The following is a 22816-nucleotide window of genomic DNA, read 5'->3' on the forward strand; positions in this document are numbered from 1 at the left end:
AAAGGTCACCTAGTTATGTTTTTTGTAGGTCATTTATTAACTCATATTATCAATACATTATGAAAAATTATTTTTATAATCATCAAAAAATATTTGTACAAAATACTTAATATAATTATATATCATTTATCATTATACAATAACTATAATAGTTATCGTTTCACGCGTAACATGAATTTTTTAAAGTATAATTTGGTTATACTGTAACTCGTAAGGGATTGGACAGTAACAGTAGCAGAGTTGCCAGCTGTTTATACCGATAGCTCTTTTTTATAATTTATTTGTAATATTTAACAAATGTGTATAATCAGCCGGTTGTGTACCGTTGCACAATATATTCTTTTCTTTTATATTTGCAAATAAATCGCTTTTTCATTAAAGAATGAATTTTTTAACAGTTTTTAAATACATTAATAATATATGTTCGATGTATTATCGTTCAAAGTATACTTCTCAATTTTCACAGATTGAGCATAGATGTGTATGTGCAACATTGAGATTGCTCATATCTTTGAAAAGGAAAGTACACAAATTTTATAATATTGTACTTGACTATCTCCTAAATTAAATGCATAGAAAGTCATCTGGCACGCGCGAAGATGCGTTTTGTGCACCATTTACAATTGGACCACGATAAGAAACATTGTTGTACAAGGAAATTTTGTCCGTAAGTCTAGTGTATCATAAAGATAAAATAAGAGACGCGAATGTAATTGGAATTTCTTCGAACAACATTTAGTTTTAGACGAACAGCTTTACATATGTCTGGTATTCCCGAAATTAATACCACTTTGATTAGCACCCTTATTGCTGCCGTACTGCAGACTAATCACACCCTGTCCAGCCCTTAATTGTTCTTCGGTGAAGTTACGTACATTTTTATCCGCTTCTTTTGGTCCGATGCTTGGTTTACCATAGTTACCCGCCTAGAAACATAAATTTTAAGTTAGAACACCAGTACAAAATTATTCGTTAATAAAAAATTTTCGTAAGTTAATTATGATTAAATGATTAATACTATATTCAAAGAATTGTTTAAACTTTGCATAAAGACGTTTTAACGTTTCTATAATATTGCTGAATAGCTTCACCAACTAGTTTCAATGATGTCGGTGTGGAGACGAAACGTTGAAACACTTTCAAAAGGATATAACTAACCTTGAATTTATAGTAAGCTAGAGCTTTCGAAGAAGGAAAAGACGTTACATGTACATATACCTTTCTACCGAGGGATTGCAAGCAAATTACGACTGAATTGAGATTTTGTCTTTCCCACAGATCGACAGTTTGGAAGGTTTCTTGGGCTGGAACACCTAGCATTCTCGCAGCATCGAGGAATGCATTGATATTCTCCATACACTTGAAGGCCAAACTAGTCTTGTTAATTTTCTTCACCGATCCCTCTTTAATATCGTTCACTAGCCTGAAAAATGAAGAACGATAATTAATTATGAAAAAATCGGAGCAACAACGATCAATATTGTTTAACAAAGTGTAACTACTTGCAAAGAAGGACTCCGTCTCTCAACGTTTCATAGAAATTATCCATATCCCCGTCGGTGTTTATATTCTCACCGGTGATCGTTTTGATCCATTCCAAACATTCCTGCGCCAGTTCCTTGCTATATTTGCTGTTGATCTGTAACAGAAATGCATTTACGATCAGTCTCAGTTTTCTTTGGGAATCCAACAATAACAAAAGTTACGAGATTATCGAAAAGGTAAGATTGATAAAAAAAAAAAAAAAAAAAACAGAAATCAAAATTTCTGTCCATCTATCGTCGTATAAAATTCTGATTTAGAGAAAATGTTCCGGTTTATTAGACGTCTTAATTTATGTTTTATTATGTCAGAGATTTCACGAGATTTTCGTCGATCTTTCGAACTCGAAGGGGCACGAGCCACTAGCGACTGCTTGTTATTAATTATGCGATGTGCCAGTGATCCAAGTAACACATCCTGTAGGGTCTGCGACATGAGCGTGGCCGGAGTCACTGACCCAACTTGTTTAAACACTTTGCTCGTTGTTTCTTCGAGGTGCCTCGCAAATCTTCCTCGTGAACGAAAGCATCGTTTCGCAGAAAGTTTCTGCGCTGTTTAAAAATGATTAAAGACGTAGTATGTATTCTCATTTACTTTTCCATTGTCAAGACGATTTCCAGAGTAACATTTTTTTGTCGCTTTCTACGTTTCTGAAGAGGACATAGAACAAACGACGAAATGCTTACCGATCTATCGATATAGAAGAGAAACTTTAATCAACCTAGGAAGACAAAAATCTCTGCTCCAATTCCAAAATAAGGATCAGAAATTCTTTTGGCCCCTTTCGAGTACCAAACTCGGTTCTGAATTCAAGATTTTACAAAAGACGTTACGAACGACCACGGCAACAGCACACGACGAGATTCGTATAACCTGAAGTCCGTGGAGAACGCGTAATGGGCGCACAGTTATTCACGTAAAGGCTACCTAAAAAGGAGAGGTTCGTAAGCATGGACCGTCGCATTCATCCCGATGCAGTATGTATATTCCGTTAGGCATACGGTGTCTTGATCGTGATGTATTTCACGTGTCTGCGTCGTAAAACGACCAGTCTTGTGATCCTGTGCATGCAATTAGAATAATATACTATCGATTTGGCGTCTGGTATCCTTGTTCTAAGCGTGGTGGTAATCAGAATTTTGCAATATTTGGAGCATCGTTGCAAATATCTCTTGGTCCGGTATTTTCATTTTTCAGATTCTTCGTATTTTCGAATACGTTCAATTGATATATCAGAGTTCGTAAGCGTGGAATAGTAAATTTTATTAAATCAACTGTAAGATCGAGAGAATCGAGCAACCGGGAGGCCAAGCGTATTAATTATAAATTATAATGTGAATCTGTCAGAATTCTTGTTACAGACATATAAACCAGGAAGTTCATAAACAATGCCTCGTTCAAAGAAGTTTCACGATAGAGGTATTCACTTTCTCCGAACGCATCATTCGGCAGTCCGTTGAAATTGCATCCTAATCACGGAAGAAGAATATGCACGGGCAATTACAATGTGCAATTAATAAGGATAATAGCGATTGTTAAATTCGAAGTGTTGGAACTTTCACGCAAGTGTGGATCTTGCTTCCTCTAACTTGCTCCTGTTATTTCGCTATTTCGCGGAACATTTTGTTGTTACGACTTAGTCGCCTTAGTCTATAAGACGTCAAAAGGAAATACGCGATATTTCTGTATACAAGCAAACTTTTTTCCGTGTTAAAAGCTATCTCGCTTCAAGCAAAAAAACATCCTTTGCTATATTATCACTCGTATTTATGTAAGTGTTTCTAGTTTTTCGTATCTTTGTTTGAAATAGATGCTTTGAACGTTGTTATCATAAAATCACATAGCATTATCGTTATCATACGATCACAGAGTCTCGAGTATCCATAATAGCAGAAAACATGTATTACGTTAATGGAAGGAAGATTACGAGCGAAACTCAGATTAATTTTCTTCGATTGACATTTCTTTTATTTAATATAAATCCTTCGATTCTTATAAATATTATATTTGTAATCTTTGGGAAGTGATAGCAGGTAATCTGTGTAGTTACAAGTGTTCTTCTACACCCGGTTCCCCATAGCCAACGATAACATTCGATTCGTCCTCAACGACATCCACTATCTCCGTGATATAAGCCCGTGTATGATGTAGAACACGATGTGAATACTATATTTAGATATTGAGTAAGCGCACGATAATTTCATTAACGAGGAAAGAATGACGAGGAGCGTTGAAAAATGCTGGCGGTTTTGGGGCAACCGAGTGGAACGAAGCAAACACCGTTCCGAGCGACGTGTCTCGCTTATGAAAGTACCTTTCAGATTACTTAATACGGGATTATAACATCGGCGAGTCTTCTATTGTAAGGTTGTAGCTCTGCGAGATCATTTGCATAAACTCGCGGCCACGTCAGCGGTCGCTTTGCAATTTTTGCTTGTGTAATTATTCCCGTGCGTCGCCGTGTTTGATCTTTCGTTTCCAGTAATATCTATTATTATACTTATTACGAACGCGAATAAAAAAGATCATTCGCCTTTTAACTTTTACAGAAATTAATTCTAATTATTGCGTCGTCCGTTTCCATCGCTCGGACAAGCTGAGAATGTTTTTCCTTTTAATTGTAATTATCGTGTTTTCATTTCGCGTTTTCACCTCGTTGAAAAGAATTGTTGATCATAACGAAAAAATATGAGAACCTAACACGATATGCCAGGGAAACGATTATTTTCTATTTTGTTTCTTTCGTGATCGAGAAACGAATCTAAAAATAACAGTCGCACGATAGACGCACGTTAATTTATCTAACCTCGACCAAAGAATAACGCTTATCGTTAGGTTAAATTTCACGAAGGCAACGTACAGGTCTTACAAAAGCTACCGAGGCAAAACGAAATGTTTAGGGACAGGGTGTGACGTCTACCTATATAGATTCCGCTGCATACCAGGCGATCTTGAAGCTGGATCTTCTCGAGCAGGCTGCTCAAGTTGGAAGGGCGTGGTGGAGCGCCTATTGTGTCGAAGATTATGTGGGGTTGCAACAGGCGAACCCTCGTTTATATCATTTTTCTTGCTTCTTCCGACGAGCGATGCTTCCGCTATAAAACGTACGCTCGAACGTTATCTTCTTTATAATTGACTGGAGTTGTTTATAAAAACTGTATGTTTTTGGCAAGAAAAATATTCACGGCAGATTCTACCAAGAAACAGGCATGTTTGTCGAAATTGTCTATCACGCTCAAATAACATGACGTAAGAAACGACGTGTCGATATTAGATTATTTTACGTGATCATTGCACTTTACCCGATTAGATATCGCGTACTTGTTAAATTTTTAAACGACGCCGTACATTTTTGTTTACCGTCGCGTTTCCATTTATTTTTGAACAGAAAAATATTTAGACATTGGTCTTATCTTTTGTCATTGGAATGTAAGAGTTACTATTCCCTGTGCAAAGATATTACAGGTTTCTTTCTGTAATCTGTGCATCTGATATCTGAAAGGAACGCAATTTGTCGCAGTCACGCAGATCGTTCTGCGAAGGAACGCAGCTTGTATGGAAGATTGTTGCAAGCGCAAGTGTGAGTCGGTTGCCGGGGCAAGTGTTTGCAGTTAAAGGATTGCCTCGTGTCTCTCTGATACTTGCGACAACGACGCTTTTAACGGCGCTCTAGCTCGTTCACGGTCATGAAAATTGGGTCAGAGGCCTGGCCATCAATGAGTCGCTGGACAAATTGAAGGAATTGCTCTTCTCGAACAGTATGCCACCAGCGAAATCATTTTCCTCGTTACACCAAGTCCACTTAGATTAATTTATTGGTCATAGAATTAACGTTGTTAACTAACTTACGATCGGAGATGAAGCCTACGATTGCTTCGTTGATTGATGCAATAGGAACATGTTTCACTCGAAAGTGTCTCTGAATTTCTTGCAAATATATCAAAATATTACCGGTTGTAATTTATTAATAATTCGATTTGTTTCAATTTGAACATTATTGATGTTACTGATTATATAGAATTATTGGCTTAATCAATATTTTATATTATACACGTCGTTTAAGTTTGATTTATTTCTACAGATTAAAAAATTCCTACCAATAAATCACTTACAATTCCTCTTTGTCAGAGATAAGACGATTAAGTAGCAATTGCTACGAATCAAGCTGTATTCGCTGTATACGACGCAGCAATATTTCAACCACGTAATTTAGTTATCGATTAGACGATAAGAGACAGTTAGATCGATCGGCGCAACGATTTTTAAAAAACCATCGACCAATATCTGAATAAATATTAAATTGATATGGAACTGTGATATCGAGGCATGAATCCTGTGAATTTTACAATTTCTCAGAGATGGAATTCGCTGTACAAGCAATGACGTAATGCTTCTGTATAATTTTACGCGATTCAAACTCAATTTTTTATTCTTTCTTAATTTAGCAGAATAAAACGGCCAGAACGAGTTCGGTACTACGAGATTTGCAACGTTCAGAACGCGTGATCTAAAATCCCTTTCCACGAATCGAAGGAAAAAGAAAAACAGATGGAATTGCATCGATTACGTCGATTCACCTTGATCACGAACGCAAGGAGAACAGCATTTAAAAGTGTCTCTCGTTCGACCAGTTTCCATATCGGTGCAAAAGATTTGCTCCTGAAACGATTGGTTGTCTAACGATCTATCTTAGGAAATAGATTATCTTAAAAACGACCTTCATCATAAATCTATAATTAACCTACTTTCTAATAAATATTCCGTAATATGACGCAGTTGCGATTATTTATCTTTCAATAATTAATCCATTTTTGACTCGTATATGTCCTTCCGATAACTAATCTCTTTATCCCTTTCATCTTTATCTTCCACTCAATTTCTACCCATTCGAATTATTTTTACAACTTACTTGATTACGTTCTAGCGATGAAGAAGACACTCGACAATTTCTAAAGTACATAGATAAGTACTATCTACTTTACTGTCACCTTGATCGGTTCTTTTCCACGTTTTGTGCGGACAACTTTCCAGAAAAGCGATACTTACGATTACATTACATACAACGAACGTATAAAATTGTCTATGAGTTTAGTAACGAAAAAAATAAAAAAAAAAAAGAGAAAAAGCGTAATCTAGATTCAAAAAAATCGTTGACCTACTTTAAGAGGAGTCGCGATTGCGTAATTTTACGTTTCATACACGACACAGTTTCATACAGATACATAAGCGTGTTTAAACGCGAGTCTCCTCCAAGGTTGCCTGCCTTGTCGGCCATATAAGGACCTCTAAACGAGATGAAGCCCGAGCAGGTAAGACACCGTCGCCACGTCGATAACCATCTTGTGTTCGCACGTGAAACTTTGCAAGTTGAACGACATACTTTGTAAATATACGTCAAAAAGTTATACGATCGTCGTGAAACATTGCTTTCATACAGCTCATCACTTTTTTCAGCCATTTAGACCGAACATCTGTTGGCTGGGTCACACGGAACTCCATTAACTTTATTTTATTGAACAAATCGTCGCTTGTTTGTGTTACCGATGCCAGGATTTCGATTTGCTTGGCTTCTGATTAATTTCAATTGTATTCCACGACTTATACGTTCTGCTATATTATTCTACGAGTCCAGATATCGCTGCAAATATTCTTTATATCTTGTATTTTGTATTCGTCTTTTGTTCATTTATTGCAAGTTCCATCGATCGTTCGTCGCTATTTATGCGATCTTTGCTAACGCGCGAGATCTCGTCCTGATGGAAACTGATCGCATACGAAGTGGAGAAGTTCACGGTTGTTCCTCGACCGTGAAATTCCCTGTAGCACTCGTGGGAATTGGAGACTGTTAATTTAAAAGAACGCAAGGTCACGAGGGGAGATCGCGTCGAGGTTGCTGAGGTCTTTGCAACTCGGTCATTTTTCGCGGCCCGTGAACTGTTAATTAATTCTTCAGCAACTTTGAGCCCGTTCGGATAATTTCTCCTCCGCACGCGAAGATATGTAATACGAACATAATTTCTGTATTAATCTTTCATTCAGTTCCCTCGAGCATGAAGCTGAAATTCACCGGCATACGTAATTGCGGACAATTTCGTAAGACGTTCCATCATCGTGACGAACGATCGGTAATTAAAGCTGTTTCAACTTGATAAGTGTCAAAGATACGACGTAAAAAAGAAGCTATGCTTCTTGTGAGTCACTCGTGAGCAAGAGAAAGTTCACTGCAACCTATGCACTTATACTTTATCACGATACTTTGCATCCGAAGAAATTCATGCTCGGACTTCATGATTACGGATCTCGAGGTTAATTTCTTTTAAACAGCCCTTTACTCAAATCGCTACCATATGGCGATCAAATATCAGATAACTTCGAGTACACCACTTAAAATAATTAGACTATCGAACTTGACAGATTTATTCTCCCATTAAATTTGATACGTATCTGTTTAACTAAACCTAAACTTAAACCTCGCAATAACTGTATTTTTAATAAACTTGTATAGAAATTATCGTTCGTGTGTATATACATTTACGTGAGAATTAAAGATGCAAAACTACGCATAATACGCAGAAACGTAACATTTCTACAATGGAGTACTTGTTATAACGTTTTATCACAAGGTAAAACGAATTTCTATTTAAGTTCTATTCTTTTAGCCGTGTTCATAGAAATAATTGCATAAAAACTCGCAGTCTAATCGTGAACTTAGAAATTTCAAAGGACACTGTCATACTAACCTCCATATCCAAGTTTATGAACAGTCACGCGTTGATGATGTTCGATGACACGTCGAATTAACGGACTAGCTTTCTATACGTTTTATCGAGATTTCTTCGAGTTAAGTATCTTTCGACGTATCTCGATGAATCAGAGTCGGACTTGGTGGGAATGTTCGTAGCGTGCTGTCGTAAAAAGAAGGAGAAGTAGAATGCAGACATAGGATATTCTACGGACTCGTATCTTGACTTGCTGAACAGAATTTGTATCGCACTGTACGATGTCCTTCGCCTCTATTGCCATGCTCGGCCTCGCGCGTCAGCTAATGATTTGTGCGTACAAATTTACGTAGCCAACGCGTTCTTGGTATTTCGCGATTTTAGATCGCAACTGCGAGAAACATCCGGAGGAATCTCGTTGGAACGACTTTCACATAGATACGCGATATTATTAAAAAATATTACGCGAATTCTGCGAATTTATTCGAGAAGAGCAATTCTACGAGTTTAATGCTAGAACCAACGTAAGAGCAGTCAGAACGGACAATCCGTAATTCTTTTTTTATTAATTTCTAATCAGAAATTTCGCGCGATATACTTTTAGGGATTTGCTTTGGGTTAATCGCCAGAGAAATCTGCTGTAATAATCCTAAATTGAATTCTACACGTAAAAATGTTAAAAAATGCGATTATTTTCGAAGCTTTTATTCTCGAGATTTAAATTTCATTTCTAAAGTCACCGATGACTACTGCGAGGATTAATTTTACTCACCCATGAAAAGAAATATTTTCCAAGATCTCCAACGCGTCTAGTATGTCAATTTACTGGCAGCTGTTAGCTACGAAGCGAAGATTCACGCGTGGAGATTCGAACGACGGAAGAGGAAAGGTCAGCAACGGACAACAGGATTTGCTGGAAGGAGCCTGAAGGAATTTGCATCGTAAATTCTCGTATCGATTGTTATATAAACGTAGTAAGGAAACTCGAATGGTAAGCAAGGAACGAGTGTTTCTCGAATGTTCGCCTTCGGTTATTCGTTCCTAAAATGGAAACCACTTTATAGTATTTCCGGTGGCTAATACAGATATCTTGTGCACAGGGATGAAGCACGCCTATTTTTAGAACCGTAGTATAATGCTGCACATTCATTCTCGTGCTTGGTTCACGGAAACACGTGGCTATAATTGTTATCTCTATTTTGTAACGAAACATCGGTCCCGTATGGTGTACCGTGGGGAACGATACAGAAGGCAGGAATTGAAATAACAGTTCTTAAAAATATCGTGCCATAAACCACAAGGGAGAAGCGTGTTTCGACTACAACATACGTGTAATTAGCGTGTTTGGAATTAAAAGCAGTCATGGTTTCGTGAGTGCTACAAATATCAGTGAAAACAAATGCTCTACGAAAACGTGGGCGTGGTATATCGCGTGCTATATCCTGGTATATGCTATAGTAACTAGATTCTGGATACTCGTACTAACGATTGCTGCATCTTAAGTATAAAATGTATTAATATCGATATTAATGTTATTCAAAAAGATAAATATTAATAGAAATATACAATGTAACGAAATATTAGGCTTCAAAATGGAGTATGAATAACAAAAAATATTAGCGGGAAATAATTACTAGAATAAGGTACAATTCTACTCTATTCCACATTTAACAGTCCCATTACCTATTATCTGTAAGAATTATTGTTCTTTTATAAAACTACCAAGCAATTTGTTTTCGAAGGGAAACATTGCACCGACTGACCCAATAATTATGAAAAATAATTACGGTTCGTGGGGTGAACCTTGTACCGATAGCAACACTATCGTTGACCTCTCGTCATTCTATACGTTCGTTAATTTCTTCTAATATCGCAAGTGTAGTATTACAATTTTCGATCGCGAAAATTCGCGAAGCCACGGCTCCATAATTTTGCCATTTTTAGAACGCAGCGAGATCTTATTCGCTTTCACCGATAATTGAACAAATGACACAATAACAGCGAAAAAGGAACAGAACCAATAAAGGAACGATCGCATTCCAGTAGCGATAAGCGTATCTTTATAATGAACATGCGTTTCTTCACGAGTGTTATAACGAGCGTCCTTCGGACTAGTTATTCGCCGATTGTTTCACGAGACAAAAAAAAAAGAAACGAGTTCGGAGCCGGTGCACAACGAGCCCTTTGTATTTCACCCCATTTTTCTCTCTCGTTTGATCGAGACGATGAATATCGCGTTTCTTTTTCTCATATTCTTCTTTTCTTTTTTATATGGAACGTAGTTACTTTCCATTGTACGAGTACAACACGAGGATGACACAGTTCCGCTCCACTTTTTTGCTTGTAAGTTAATTAGGAAACCGAGGTTGCTCCTTTTCTATCAGTTAAGTACCGGTGTTCTTTATTTAAAGACGACGAATTTTTATTGGATCTGTGGTTTATTTTCAAATCGATCACCTTCGAATTTTAACAATCGACAGACCGAGAATCGAAATGGCGAGAGTCAAGATTTTAGAATTTAGTCGGATATTTCAATTTTCAGAAGTCTCGTCTTTCAGCCGCGATTCGACTTCACGACCGTAGAAAATACGACGAATTTGTTACAATAAGAAATGCAGAATACCAGCAGCGAGGTTGATTCTCAGCTCTTCGATCGTCAATGGCGAATAATTAATCACGAAAAGAATATTTTATATATTTGTATATTATTTATCATATATTACATACGTGACATTTTTATAAAAACCTTTATTTCTTTCACGCAGTCGATATTTTTTCTGAAATGAAATATACTAAGATAGATATCCTCGAAAAACATGGAAGTTATCGTCTCTGTAGCACTAAAATATTTATAGTAAAAGCAACGGTTATGAAAACTTTATGAATGAACTCGCGTAACCCATTACGCGCAGTACTACGGTTTAACGTTATGAAAGAGTAACGTACAAATGGATCCCAGAATAGATGGTGATTCGACTGTTCACGTGGTAACCTGGAAATATTAGGAAGGCAAAAGGTGAGTCGAGGCGAAGGAATAAGTGTACCATGGCCGGTGAGTTTCGTTTCGAGGGACGCTCCCTTCTTTGGCAACTGGGACTCATTTTAATTCGCCGAACGAAAGAAAGGATCGGCAGCTGTTGCTCGAACAGACGATTCCCTCCGAGGCGAATTCGATGGAAACGCGCCAGCACTTGAGGTGTAACGAAAGGAAACAACCTTCGACCGTATCGAAATCATAAGATATACTTGACTTATCTACGTTTACGTGACGGCTTGTCATTTCCGTTCCGGATGAAATTGCAGTTCCCTTCAAACTGCAGCGAATTCGTTCACCTTCCTTTTTTGCTTCCAACCAAGAGAATTTGATTTTTATGCTCGAAGAGAATCAACATCGAACTATACTTTCATAGAAAGTTACTTTCCTGCGCAGTATATCGCGTATATTACGATCGTATACGACAAATTTATTTCGTACGTAGATTTTCTATATTTCTGCTAGCTGGCATCGTCGCACGCGTGAACATCTGCATCTGCACGGAGTACAATGACAGTTCTATTCTGGAGAATTTGATTGAAATACGCGTTGACTTCTTATCGAGGAGGAATTTGATGATTAAACGAAGAGTTTATTTATACATTGAACGAAATTCTGATTATGAAACGATGGAACGCGAGCAATTTAATCAATGCGCGTTAAAAAAGAAAAAACATTTTCAAATGGTAAAATCACGTCACGATCTTCCTGTGGACAGTTACGTTCCTTCACGCTCCGCATTCTAATTACACTTGGGATTACTCCGCGATAAGCGTCATGGAATATCTCTGACACGAGCATCGTAATCTATATACACAACTGGCTGACACGTACGTACATATAGGACTAAGATAAACGTGTGAATTATTCCAACGTTCCTAAGCATTCAATAAAGCATCGCAACGTTCACCAAGTGCAAATTCCGTCTCTAATTCTCGATTAAACAGCAGTCAACAGACAAAACAAAACGCTATTAACGCTACAGCTTACTATTAATTCTCTCTTCTCGTTAATAAAATAATAATTATCTTTAGAAAACGATAACTGAATTTCGTATATAAACCCCTTAAAAATTACGTCAAAGAATTGTTCAAAAATTCTTTCCTCAAATATCGATAATCAATATGGAAAAACAACCACTTCTCTATCACGAGAGAAATAATTCATCTATCGTACAGAGCACAGGTGCAACGAACGTAGGACGCGTTGCGCGTGCGTGGCCACCCTCAGTAGGTCGAATTCCTCGAGGGATGGTCTCTCTCAGTAGGTCACGAAACACCAGATGAAAGAAATACGCGTTTTAAGGAAAAAAATTAAATTCATTCTTTACCTTTCTTTGCGCTTCTGCCGCGAATCCAGACTTGGTAGCCCTGTTGTTAGCCATTTTGTTCACCCTCGATCTGTTTCACTCAAAGGAAATGCACAAACAGAACGACGCCGATATTAACTACGAACCGTAACACGAAGTTCACCGTCCGATGATTGCGGCACGACTGACGCGCCTCGGAACCGTGTGCCGATCGGCAAGAGCAAGAGTCCTTTCGACGCTTATTGGCCGACCCGGGACTGGTCGAGTATTGAGTTTTCGTCTGACGCCGAGACACGTGACCTCCGTTCTCCAGTCTGGCACGAAGATGACGTCAGGCGCCGTCTCTGACGAATTCCTGGAGTCGCTTTCGTGCGGAAAAATTTCTCTCAGAGAGAATCTACAGGATATACCTATGGCGTGACAATGGTACGGGAGGATGCATTGTGTTTTAATCGAGATTATCACGGAGATTCGTGATTTTGGATGTCTTAAGATCGTAATATTCAATAAGCGAAGTAAAAGTAGCAGGACTATCGGAGAATTAAGAATATCGTGGGTCATAGCGGAGTAGAGAATGGTATTTCATAAAATTGGTATTTTCTTTTTAGTGAAATATCTATGCATTTACGTGTACACAATACGCATGACAGATGAAGGTACATACGATATCAGAAGCGTAATCGTTATATCAGATCGTCCAAAAAGTTTCTTTCGTCTTATAAGGAAATAATGGATACACATTTTCCATTTTATATTATTTTATCGAATTACGTACGATCCATTTTGTTCTATCGAAATAAAGATCACAACGTTCGACAGATTTAGGTTTCGTGTTTGTATAAAGATGCGTCGTTGTAAAAGACGGGTCTGTAAAAGAAAGACGCTTTTCGGACAAACTAATATTTAACGTATGAAGCAAATCTCTGCGTAGGTTTCATTTTTACAGAAATTTCTGTAAGCATCCGTGGGCTAACGTTACAAAATATTTGATAAAAAAGCGCAACTTAACGAAGAAGGGACAAATGTGAAGCCATAGAAGTGTTAATCGACACAGTGGACGTTATTTTTAAGCTTATATATGGGGAAGTAAATTTTAAGGGGCCGTTTTTTTACAAACGTTGCTTTGTTAATTTTGTGTGCCATGTGTCTAGGTTCGTGGTTGATTTGTGTGCAGTGGTGACGTCAGCTTCAGATATAGGCTGACGAATGCTTCGAAAGGCACTTACTACGTTTTGAAACTGTTTTAAAATCTTTTATGTGGTAATCTTATCGTAGCTTTGTATTTAGTCATCGAGGAATAAGTATTTCGTTTTAATAACCTTTTATCCATTTCTGATAACTCGACGTGCAAGTATGATTTGTTTTTAAAACCTTTATCCGTTTCAATCCTATAATTTTTCCTTCTTGGTATTATACTAAGAAAATAGAAAATAAAGCTTGCAGTTTTATGCGAAACACAGTAGCACAAATTTTTACGAGACGAAAGAATGCCAGCTAGGTCGTAGAACCTACGATGAATACAGACTGTAAAATCCTTCGACTACCTTTATCCTGACCACTTTCTCGAGCCACTCTGTTGCTTTAGGACGCTACAACGAGAACTCGTTCTGGAAACGGAACTGGCAATAGAACGACAAAGAATTTTTTACGTATGCGTTTCATTTTGTTCCCTCGTTTCCAGTAAATCGAAACTTTCTTCCGACCCTAAGCTCTTACCCCTTCTATTCGCTTTCAAAACGAACGTGAATTCTACAAAACGAATATTTAACAAATATAACCACGTGATCCATTAAAAACGTATAAATCCAGTTTTACGTTCGCTATTAATACTACAAACAATTTCAAGCAACGATTGGTTCATGCTTTGAGTTACTTTGCTATTCGCGATATTTAATAAATTTCGTATTTCTAGTTCCCCTTTTCAGAGGATGAAATCATCGCGTCGTAGTCGAACTTTAAAATAAAATACATCAGTCAGATTCACGTTACTACGAGCTCGATGTCTTAGACATTTCCTCTGCAAGCTGCACGTAGGTTCTCGTACATCGGTTACTCGAGTCTCCGCTTTATTTTATGGACATTCGGTGCCCCGTGAGAAAAGCGTTGCCGTAACAGAAGGAATCCATGGAATTTACTTAATAACTAGCAGTTCTTATAGCGTAGCGCGGATCTTTGGAAGAATCTACGTAAAACACCGTTTTACTACGTTTGAAACGTCCGTTTACGCAGAGTAATTTGCGAGAAATCGGCGAATGTTTTCTCTAATTTTCTTCTTCGACGAGTGAAGACTAAATCCAGTGAATTTTAATGCTGAGAGATCGCGAAAGAGCGAGAATTGATATCGTATAAGATTAAGTATTATGTTTTTCATTTGGTAACAGGTATGCAATGAAAACATGCCATAATAGGCAACAGTTACGCTCGACCTTCTCCGATCTTAGCGTACACTAAAATTTCTGCTTACGTATTTTCGTATACGTGTCACGTATCGATGACTCAATCAACTCTATACTACTGCAAGCCCAACGTACGTATGATTTGCAGAAGGCACGGTGTCAGCTCGTAGTACTTTGTTTCTCCTCTAAGTGGTTTGCCAATATATCTCTTCAAGTTAATGAAGTTTATCGGAGATTTAACGAAGACGTATGCGTTTCGTATGTAAATTCATTAGATGACAAATTCAATGAGCAAACATGTGGAACATATGGAGATAAAATTCCGTTACTATCTTTATAAATCGCAAAAAAATATCCAAACCGAGTGTTTGCATTTTAAATCGCCAAATTGCTTTGAATAGAACCAGTCGATAGACTTTTATCGTGTGTATCATACACCGCTTAAATCATACTCATCCGAGCATATAATATATTTAAATACTAAGCAACGGTGTTTTACTGTCGATTAACGAAAGTGTTTTACAAAACGTAAGAAGAAAGAAATTTCTATCGCAGTAAAAAATACTGCAAAAAATGAATTTCCATTTAGTTGCGTTGAAAAGATTGTAGTTTGGATAGATAAATGTAAAACGATTTCTTGTCGGGAAGCTGGCTGGCCGAAAGATTCGAGTCTCACCTGGGCGTTACGCCACTGCGTGGGACGATGCACAGTGCAGTCGAGCGATGCACCAAGGTCGAGGCCACCTATGCTATTACCTGAGAGAGTGCATCTTGGATCGCGTATACGTGTGCGAGCAACACGCGTTGCGTGCACACGTTAGCCGCACGCGAACCAGTGTTAAGTGCAAAGACCTCCCCTCGCGTGTTTCAGAAATACTCGTTAATTTGACGAGCGCGACTTTACGTGGCTCACCGTGCAATTTTCGCGACCAAACCACTGTTTTATTTCTATTAGTTCTGCCCTTATGAGCAAACAAATTTTTCTACCTACGATCGACAGAAAATCGCTAGTTTCCAAGTATCTCTTCTCGAAAACTCTTGCAATTATTTATAGTAGCGGATAAAAGGAAGTCTAAGTGGTACAAAAATGCCATAAATCTACGCAATAGAATTATATTTGGTAAAAGCAGCGAATAAATATATCTTGCAGAATACACGACAAATTATTTAGCAACTTTAATCTTTTTCTCGTCCACTACTCTCTCTCTCTCTATATATATATATATGTATAAATATTAATTTCATTTCAAATCTTCTTGCCTCGATTTTTGACCGCTTTTGAATACGGTTTATATTTCATTCCTCTTTGAATATTCGTCGACTAAGCATGGAAGTCAGATTATTGCAATCCAAGTAGAAAATGTTGATGATATTGCTGGAATTCGATTCGAGGGAATGTTATTTTCTTGGCTGGCGAACGTTCCAACGCTGTCTCTTTACTCGTTAAATTATGATTCAACCGATACGCGTATTCTTTTTCTTCGTTCGATATATCTGCACGATAAGATATAAAATGTACTTTTGTAGTACTTTTAAATAAAGTATCGTCTTTCGATGTTTTACCGCAGCGTCACGCATACCGAGCGCAATCATGCCTGACCATTCGATCCTTTCTTTCTTGCCGATTCACTTACGGTTTCCATCGAAGGGTGATTAAAACCGGATCCAATGGAAACCAGTCAAGGTAACGTCCTTGCGATCCGGATGGCCTGCTGGCGTAGAAATTCGGCTTCGCGCGAGCTCATCGATCAACCTGTCAATAGTTAAAGCTCGAACGAATTCGAGCTTCAATTATCGATGCATTTATTCGAGGCGTACAGTTTTATTATATCGTATCTTTTACTCTGAAGTACTTTTTGTAGCCGTCTTTTTACCTGTTAATTTCCATTGAATAACTTTTTACGCGATGCGAGACGTTTTATATCAAACGATATCCGTTGCAAGAGGAGAATAGAAGAAGGGAATTATTTTCTAGACAACTTTATTACATATCAGAATACAGCCTACAGTTTGTAAATTAGATGCTTATCGATATACTCTTAAATATAAGTAACATCCGGCAGGCTTAAATAAGAGACATTGCCATCTAAAATCCATTAAAAAATATGAAAAAACGATCGTAACCGGATAAAAAATAAATTTGAAAGTCATAATGCACATTGCTTTGCTTTTATTATTGATTACAAAAAGTCCTCAGCGTGTACGTGTCTGTAACGTGTCTCTGTTTCATGTATCCACGTATTATATATATATATATATTTATTTATTTATTTATTTATTTATATATGTATATGTATATAATGATATGCATGTACGTGTGTTCGTGTGTGAACGTGTGTCATCGTGTGTCGATGTAAAGTTCCGAATCTTTATAGAAGTTACGGGAAGATGCCAGGTATATGAATTTTCCTTTCATACCCTCTGTTCTTCTCGTCAATGTCTCTCTTTCTCTCTTTCTTTCTTCCTTTCCCTCGCGTTTCTCTCTTCTTTCTTTATATGTCATCTAGAACCGCATAGCATGTACAACGTGTATGTTATTTAATGTCGAGGAAGAGCCCGTGGCAGTGAACAGAATGGGTATGTAAATATAGCCTACGATCTAGAATAGAGTACGTGATTTGATACATTGCTTTTGCATGCATTGTTAATGATATTTCCTTTCGTGTAATTCTCTTATAGTCATTACGATTCATCTTCATCTTCGTCTCATTTCTTCCGTATAGTTTTGTTTCTTTTATTTTCTTTTCTTTAACTAGCAAGCATATAACAACTGATTCGTTTCTTCTTCTTTATTCTCTGATACGATTATTCTCTTTTTTTTTTCAATGATATGACGTGTCAATATGTAGTAAAGTTACTCTCAGGGAGCCGCCAAAGCCAAACCATAATCATCTTATAGTCAATATAATTTAGCTATACAACGGTGTATATCAAAACTTATAAAATACCCAAAACCACTATGGCGGCTGCCCTGACCCTGCATTTTGCGCGATATTCTTCTTCTCGTGATATGCGTTTAGAGCCAGGCTTCTTATTGGTCATTGATTTCAAACATTTAAAAGTTCGTGGATCTCGCCTACGTGTATTATGTATATGTGCGTGATCGATCGAATCGATTTCGTTCTTTTTCGTCGTGACGTGTTCGTCGATATCGTTGAAACGTAAAACAATATCCTCGACCAGAGTCGCGTTAATAGTCATTATTTGAAAGCTGGCGGCGGTGCCCTTTGTCCATTCGTTTTCGACGAGTCCTCGCTGGTCATCACCGTCACCAGTTCACCGACTGCTTTCCCTAAGTCTCCTAAAAAAGAACATTTCAGTTGAACTTTCCTCTTGTGATCAATCTTTTGCTCCTCCGTTTTCTGGTGTCTATCTATTTACACGATTGACAATCACCACTCCTTAAACACATCGTTATATCGTTTATAAGCGTTTATAAATCGATTACATGCAGGCATACGTGAATGGTGGAAACATTGCCTGGCGAGTGAGTATTCGAGTTAATAGTTTGTGATCGTAAACACGTAGAGACGAAAGCAACGAGCAGATAGGACTAACATATAGATCCAACGTTTTGTATATAGGGTGGACTATCGAGAAAGGGTACGTTAAATATTTCTTGTTTTTGAAGACGTAGAAATACTGTTTCTATATCTTTGAGAGAATTTAATTCGCTTGCGCGATTATCAAAGTTTAGCCATCTTTAGGAAATGTTCAAGTATATCTATTTTTTTTTTTTGCTTCACCCTATATAGTTGACAAACACCAGATATATTAAATTTCACAACAACGAGTGTACACGACCAGTATTAAGCGATGTACGATTCTCGATTCGAGAAAATTAGACGCATTTTAGAGAATAACAGTGCGTACAAGAAGAATCAGCGGGAAAAGAAGCGTTGATAGTCTCACCTTACATCCATTCTGTGGCGTGAAAAAACAGGAGAGCATTGTTATTTTTAAGCAGAAACGAGATCGTGCATAAGAAACGTTCGACATAGCAGATTTCTTTTAATTACACTACATATAAAAAGTGATCGTACTGATCTTCGTACAGGAAAAAGGAACGAACCTGCCATATGCAAGAGATTGCCCACGTTGTGGGCAACGCTGTGAGAATGCGGTGGCGGTGGTGGTCTCTCTAAACTGCTCACTCTTCCTTCGTTCGAGCCTCCACCACCTATGTCCACACACCCATACCAATAAGCTTTATGCTAATCTCCTCGGCATTTTGTGAAACGCTTATTAATATGCAGTTAGTATCTAATAGCGTCAGAAATACCCTGCGCCCACTTATTCTGAATATCGAGTACGACGCTTATGGCGTATACGCCGGCATAATGTTAAGAAGATCTTATTTATACGTAATGACCATTTGAATTAAATAACTAACGCGGGAAATTAAAAGTTGAACGTTTGTGTAAATGATAATTAATTTGTTTCACCAATGACTCACCACTCTATGACTAAGAAATAAAGTATCGCTCGCTATAAAATTCTACCGTGATATCGTCATCCGTACTCCTATGTGACATACCTGAAGAGTCGTGATAGTGGCCGTTCATTTTAGCAGGCGAATCGGTTGCCAATTGAGACGCTGTTACGCTTCGCGTTTGTAACGTACCCGTCTTCGATGGCGAGGAAGCGTTTGGCTACAAATAAAAATAATAACAAAAATAATAAATCTTTAACTGTCAGAAACTTCAAGAAACTCGTACTTCTCAGAACTTTGAGAAACTTCAACTGATCTATAGCTATAACAATTACCTAACCAGAGACGTAATTATTAACGTAATATAATTTCGTCGTACCTCGTCCAAAAGCTGTCTAAGTCTCTGCAGCTGAGCCTCTAGTTGGCGATTATGATCCTCGAGTATCTGCATGCGTGCCTCTAATCTGCCCTTGTGCTGTCTCAACAATTTTGCCTCGGCGATCATGTCGCAGTCAGGCTGTCGGTTGCCATGACCGTCTTCCGGTGTTGAGCCCGGTGTCTGTTTCGAGCGTAGTCGTTCGTATTCCGCTTGAAGGGTCGCGTTCTCTTCCTCCAATTCGCGTATCATCGCTTCCAGTTCCTCTCTTTGCTCGGCATCGATCGCAGCCATCACCTGCACCGGGCTTCTGGGCACGTTCACGTTGTCGCCGCCGTTCAAGCTCTGGCAATAGTGAGCGATCAACTGATGTTCGTCATCGCTATCCGGCGTCGAGTTGCTTCTCGTGCGCGATAGTTCGACTTCCGCCAGTCGGGACGCGTACATTTCCAATCGGGAGTGCATGTCCTGGCTAAGGGAGCTGTGCTGCGGCGACGGCGCCGGACTTTCCAAAGCATCTCCCTCCAAAACTGTCTGCACTGGCAGATAGCCGACCCTCGGGTGCTTCTTGAAGTATCTTTTCGACTTGAATTTGTTTCGAAGCGCTCTCGTAAAGTCGCGTACGTCCTCACCAGATGTGGTCTGCGAAATAAACGAGCGTTATTGTTTCACATTATGGATATGGAGGAAATATTTTAGAAAGGATAGCGGACGAGTGAGAAACATAGCTTACCGCAGTGCAATATTCCTGCATCGGATGCGTCAACTTGTGGTTCTTCGCCTTCCGGCCTGAGAAGAAGCAATTCTGACACATGTCGAAATTGAAGCATTTCAAGCAACGATACCTGGAATCAGAGGAAATGCGTATGAATTGAAATGGAAATCGTACTTTTTCGATATTATAGATTCACTTGGAAATAAAAGAAAGTGAATTTCTACAAGTTTCTAGATTTTTCTAGTTTTCTACGATGGTCAAATTTGCAGATATGCCATACCTGAATCCAGTGATAGGATATTCCTTGCATATGTTACATTTCGCTTGATGCTTTGCGCTCTCCGCGGCGGAGAGTCTATGAAGCACAGGCAACCAGACCATACTTTGAGGCTCTTGTTGCAGCCAGCTCAAAAAGTGCACCGCTTCTATTTCATTTTTGTCTTTTCCAGCCTTCTCGAAGCAGCTGCGAACGCTCGGCTCGATATTTGATCCACCGAATGCCGCCACTTCTCCCAACTGCCTTGGCACTTGGATGCAGTCGTGCAACAATAAACCGAGCTTTCGTTGATCCACGAGTCTGTTTGGATCCGCGATTAACCGGAATAGATCTGAAATAACCGTGACTTCCGTTATGTGCACGTTCTTCGTGTTGAGACCATGAAATAGCGAAACGACGATATAAATGGAGGGGTACTTACATCGATATTTCTCTTCCAAATGACCTTTGCACAACAGGACCAAACCAACTTTGAAGGAAAGCACGCGAATCTGACCAGTTCGTTGACTGAAATGGAACGACAGTTTGCTGAGCGTTAAAATGTCAACAGAATCGTCGTTTTGTCAGTCGGATAGCAAACGAGCAGCGAAGCATGATTTATTTAATTACGAATAATCGTTGATCGGGCTGCTCACCTATCGTACACGTTGAGGAGCCAGTTGATGGCTAAATCGATGCATAACGGTACGGACACTTGCGTCGGATTATCCGCCGTTATCACTTCGTACAGGGACGTCAAGACTGTCACCATGTCGGGAATGTCGATTAGTTTGTCGTTTTGCGCTCGGAGTCCGTGCGAATCGAACTGCTCTAATGCGGTGGAAAGGCTCAACATGTCCACTGCAAATGAAACATCAATAATAAACGAAATGAAATTACGTACATCATCGTTCGAAAACTTTAAGACGATTACTATATCTTCTTCTTCTATTGGGAAAAGTTAAATATCCATTGGTAGATTCTTTAACAACATATAGTTTATGTGACAACGAAGATATAAAATAATTTCCTAAGTTTCGGTAGAAACGAACTCACGAAATTAAGTTACTTGCTTCTTGGAAATTGAACATTAACCGTACCTAATGACGTGGAACTCGCATTTGCGAAAAGCCAAGTTGCTTTCTCAGAGATTCGTATATGAGAATTAAAGGTACAGTTCTAAAGTCAGAATATTTTTTGACTTTCAAAGTACAGAACAAGGAGAATGAACACCACTGGTTCTCCAAGCAAAATAGAGCCATGCAAAAGATCAAATCCATCAACAACGACGACGGTATGCGTCATCACTGCCGGGACACGTGATTAATCGAGAAAATTACGACGATTAATGAACGCGCAGGCTAATCACCGGCGAGGACCGATCGCCTGAATACAAACTAAATACGAATACTCGAGAATCTCACGACGGAAAATTAAGGGCTGATACTCACGGCACAATCGTTTTTGCACGGTGCGCAGCTTCATCGCGGTCCTGTACGCTGAAAATCGTACTTCGTTCAGGTCCGCCAGAGAGGACATCAGCTCTATCATTTTCGGATGATCCCAATGGGTGGTCTCCGACTGATGGCTGCAAAGCGTTTCCACGGGATTAAACCGACCCGATCCGGGATTAAGAGATTCATGCAAAATTTTCACGCAACAGCCACACGGATCCCGGCGCGAGAAGTTCCCGGCAAAGTCGAGAGGAGAACTTTGTTTAATCTTTATTAAATCCGGCCACAATTCTTGGCTCGAGCCGCAAGCCAGGTTTTAAGAATTTATCCACGGACCGACGAATTCGCGGATTCATCGGATCTCATGGTCTTCAAGATCATCCGGATATAAGGGCGAGCCAAAATCGGCTTTAACTCTCGACCGAGGCCCGCAAGATGGAATTCAGGTGATTTTCGTTAGTCTCTTGAATCACCTCTTGGTTATGACGATCGTGGAAAAACAATTTTTGCGAAAGTTTGATATCTCTTCTTGGCCTAAGCCACCTTCAAAAGCTGTTCGTATATCGTCACGGGTCTACTTTCG

General features: G+C 38.8%; 2 protein-coding genes across 9 annotated transcripts in view; both read right to left on the reverse strand.

Moving 5' to 3' along the window:
* Positions 1-13: 13 nt before the first annotated feature.
* On the reverse strand, positions 14-12811 carry Chd64 (transgelin calponin-3). 2 transcript variants are annotated; one of them, XM_033328068.2, is made up of 4 exons: positions 12626-12811; positions 1503-1639; positions 1219-1423; positions 14-926 (listed from the first exon to the last, which is right to left on the reverse strand). In XM_033328068.2, exons 1-4 carry the CDS (start codon positions 12677-12679, stop codon positions 756-758), a joined length of 567 nt encoding a protein of 188 aa, XP_033183959.1. In that variant the 5' UTR covers positions 12680-12811; the 3' UTR covers positions 14-755. The 2 variants fall into 2 exon arrangements, with proteins under 2 accessions (XP_033183959.1, XP_033184033.1); XM_033328142.2 differs by lacking the exon at positions 12626-12811 and adding an exon at positions 8283-8435.
* A 4153-nt stretch (positions 12812-16964) lies between these two features.
* Positions 16965-22816, reverse strand: part of LOC117155449 (dystrophin, isoforms A/C/F/G/H) — a 437811-nt gene continuing 431959 nt past the window's right edge. For 6 of the 7 annotated variants that reach the window (XM_033331413.2, XM_033331467.2, XM_033331405.2 and 3 more), the window contains 9 exons: positions 22231-22367; positions 21436-21640; positions 21222-21307; positions 20804-21131; positions 20542-20653; positions 19812-20450; positions 19538-19652; positions 19073-19180; positions 16965-18301 (listed from right to left, as the gene is read on the reverse strand). In XM_033331413.2, the coding sequence (XP_033187304.2) occupies positions 18201-18301; positions 19073-19180; positions 19538-19652; positions 19812-20450; positions 20542-20653; positions 20804-21131; positions 21222-21307; positions 21436-21640; positions 22231-22367 (1831 nt within the window). In that variant the 3' untranslated portion in view covers positions 16965-18200. The remainder of the gene's footprint in view (positions 18302-19072; positions 19181-19537; positions 19653-19811; positions 20451-20541; positions 20654-20803; positions 21132-21221; positions 21308-21435; positions 21641-22230; positions 22368-22816) is intronic. The other variant, XM_033331460.2, reaches the window with a different exon arrangement.

The sequence above is a fragment of the Bombus vancouverensis genome, chromosome 7 (genome assembly GCF_051014615.1).
Source record: "Bombus vancouverensis nearcticus chromosome 7, iyBomVanc1_principal, whole genome shotgun sequence".
NCBI classification, from domain to species: domain Eukaryota; kingdom Metazoa; phylum Arthropoda; class Insecta; order Hymenoptera; family Apidae; genus Bombus; species Bombus vancouverensis.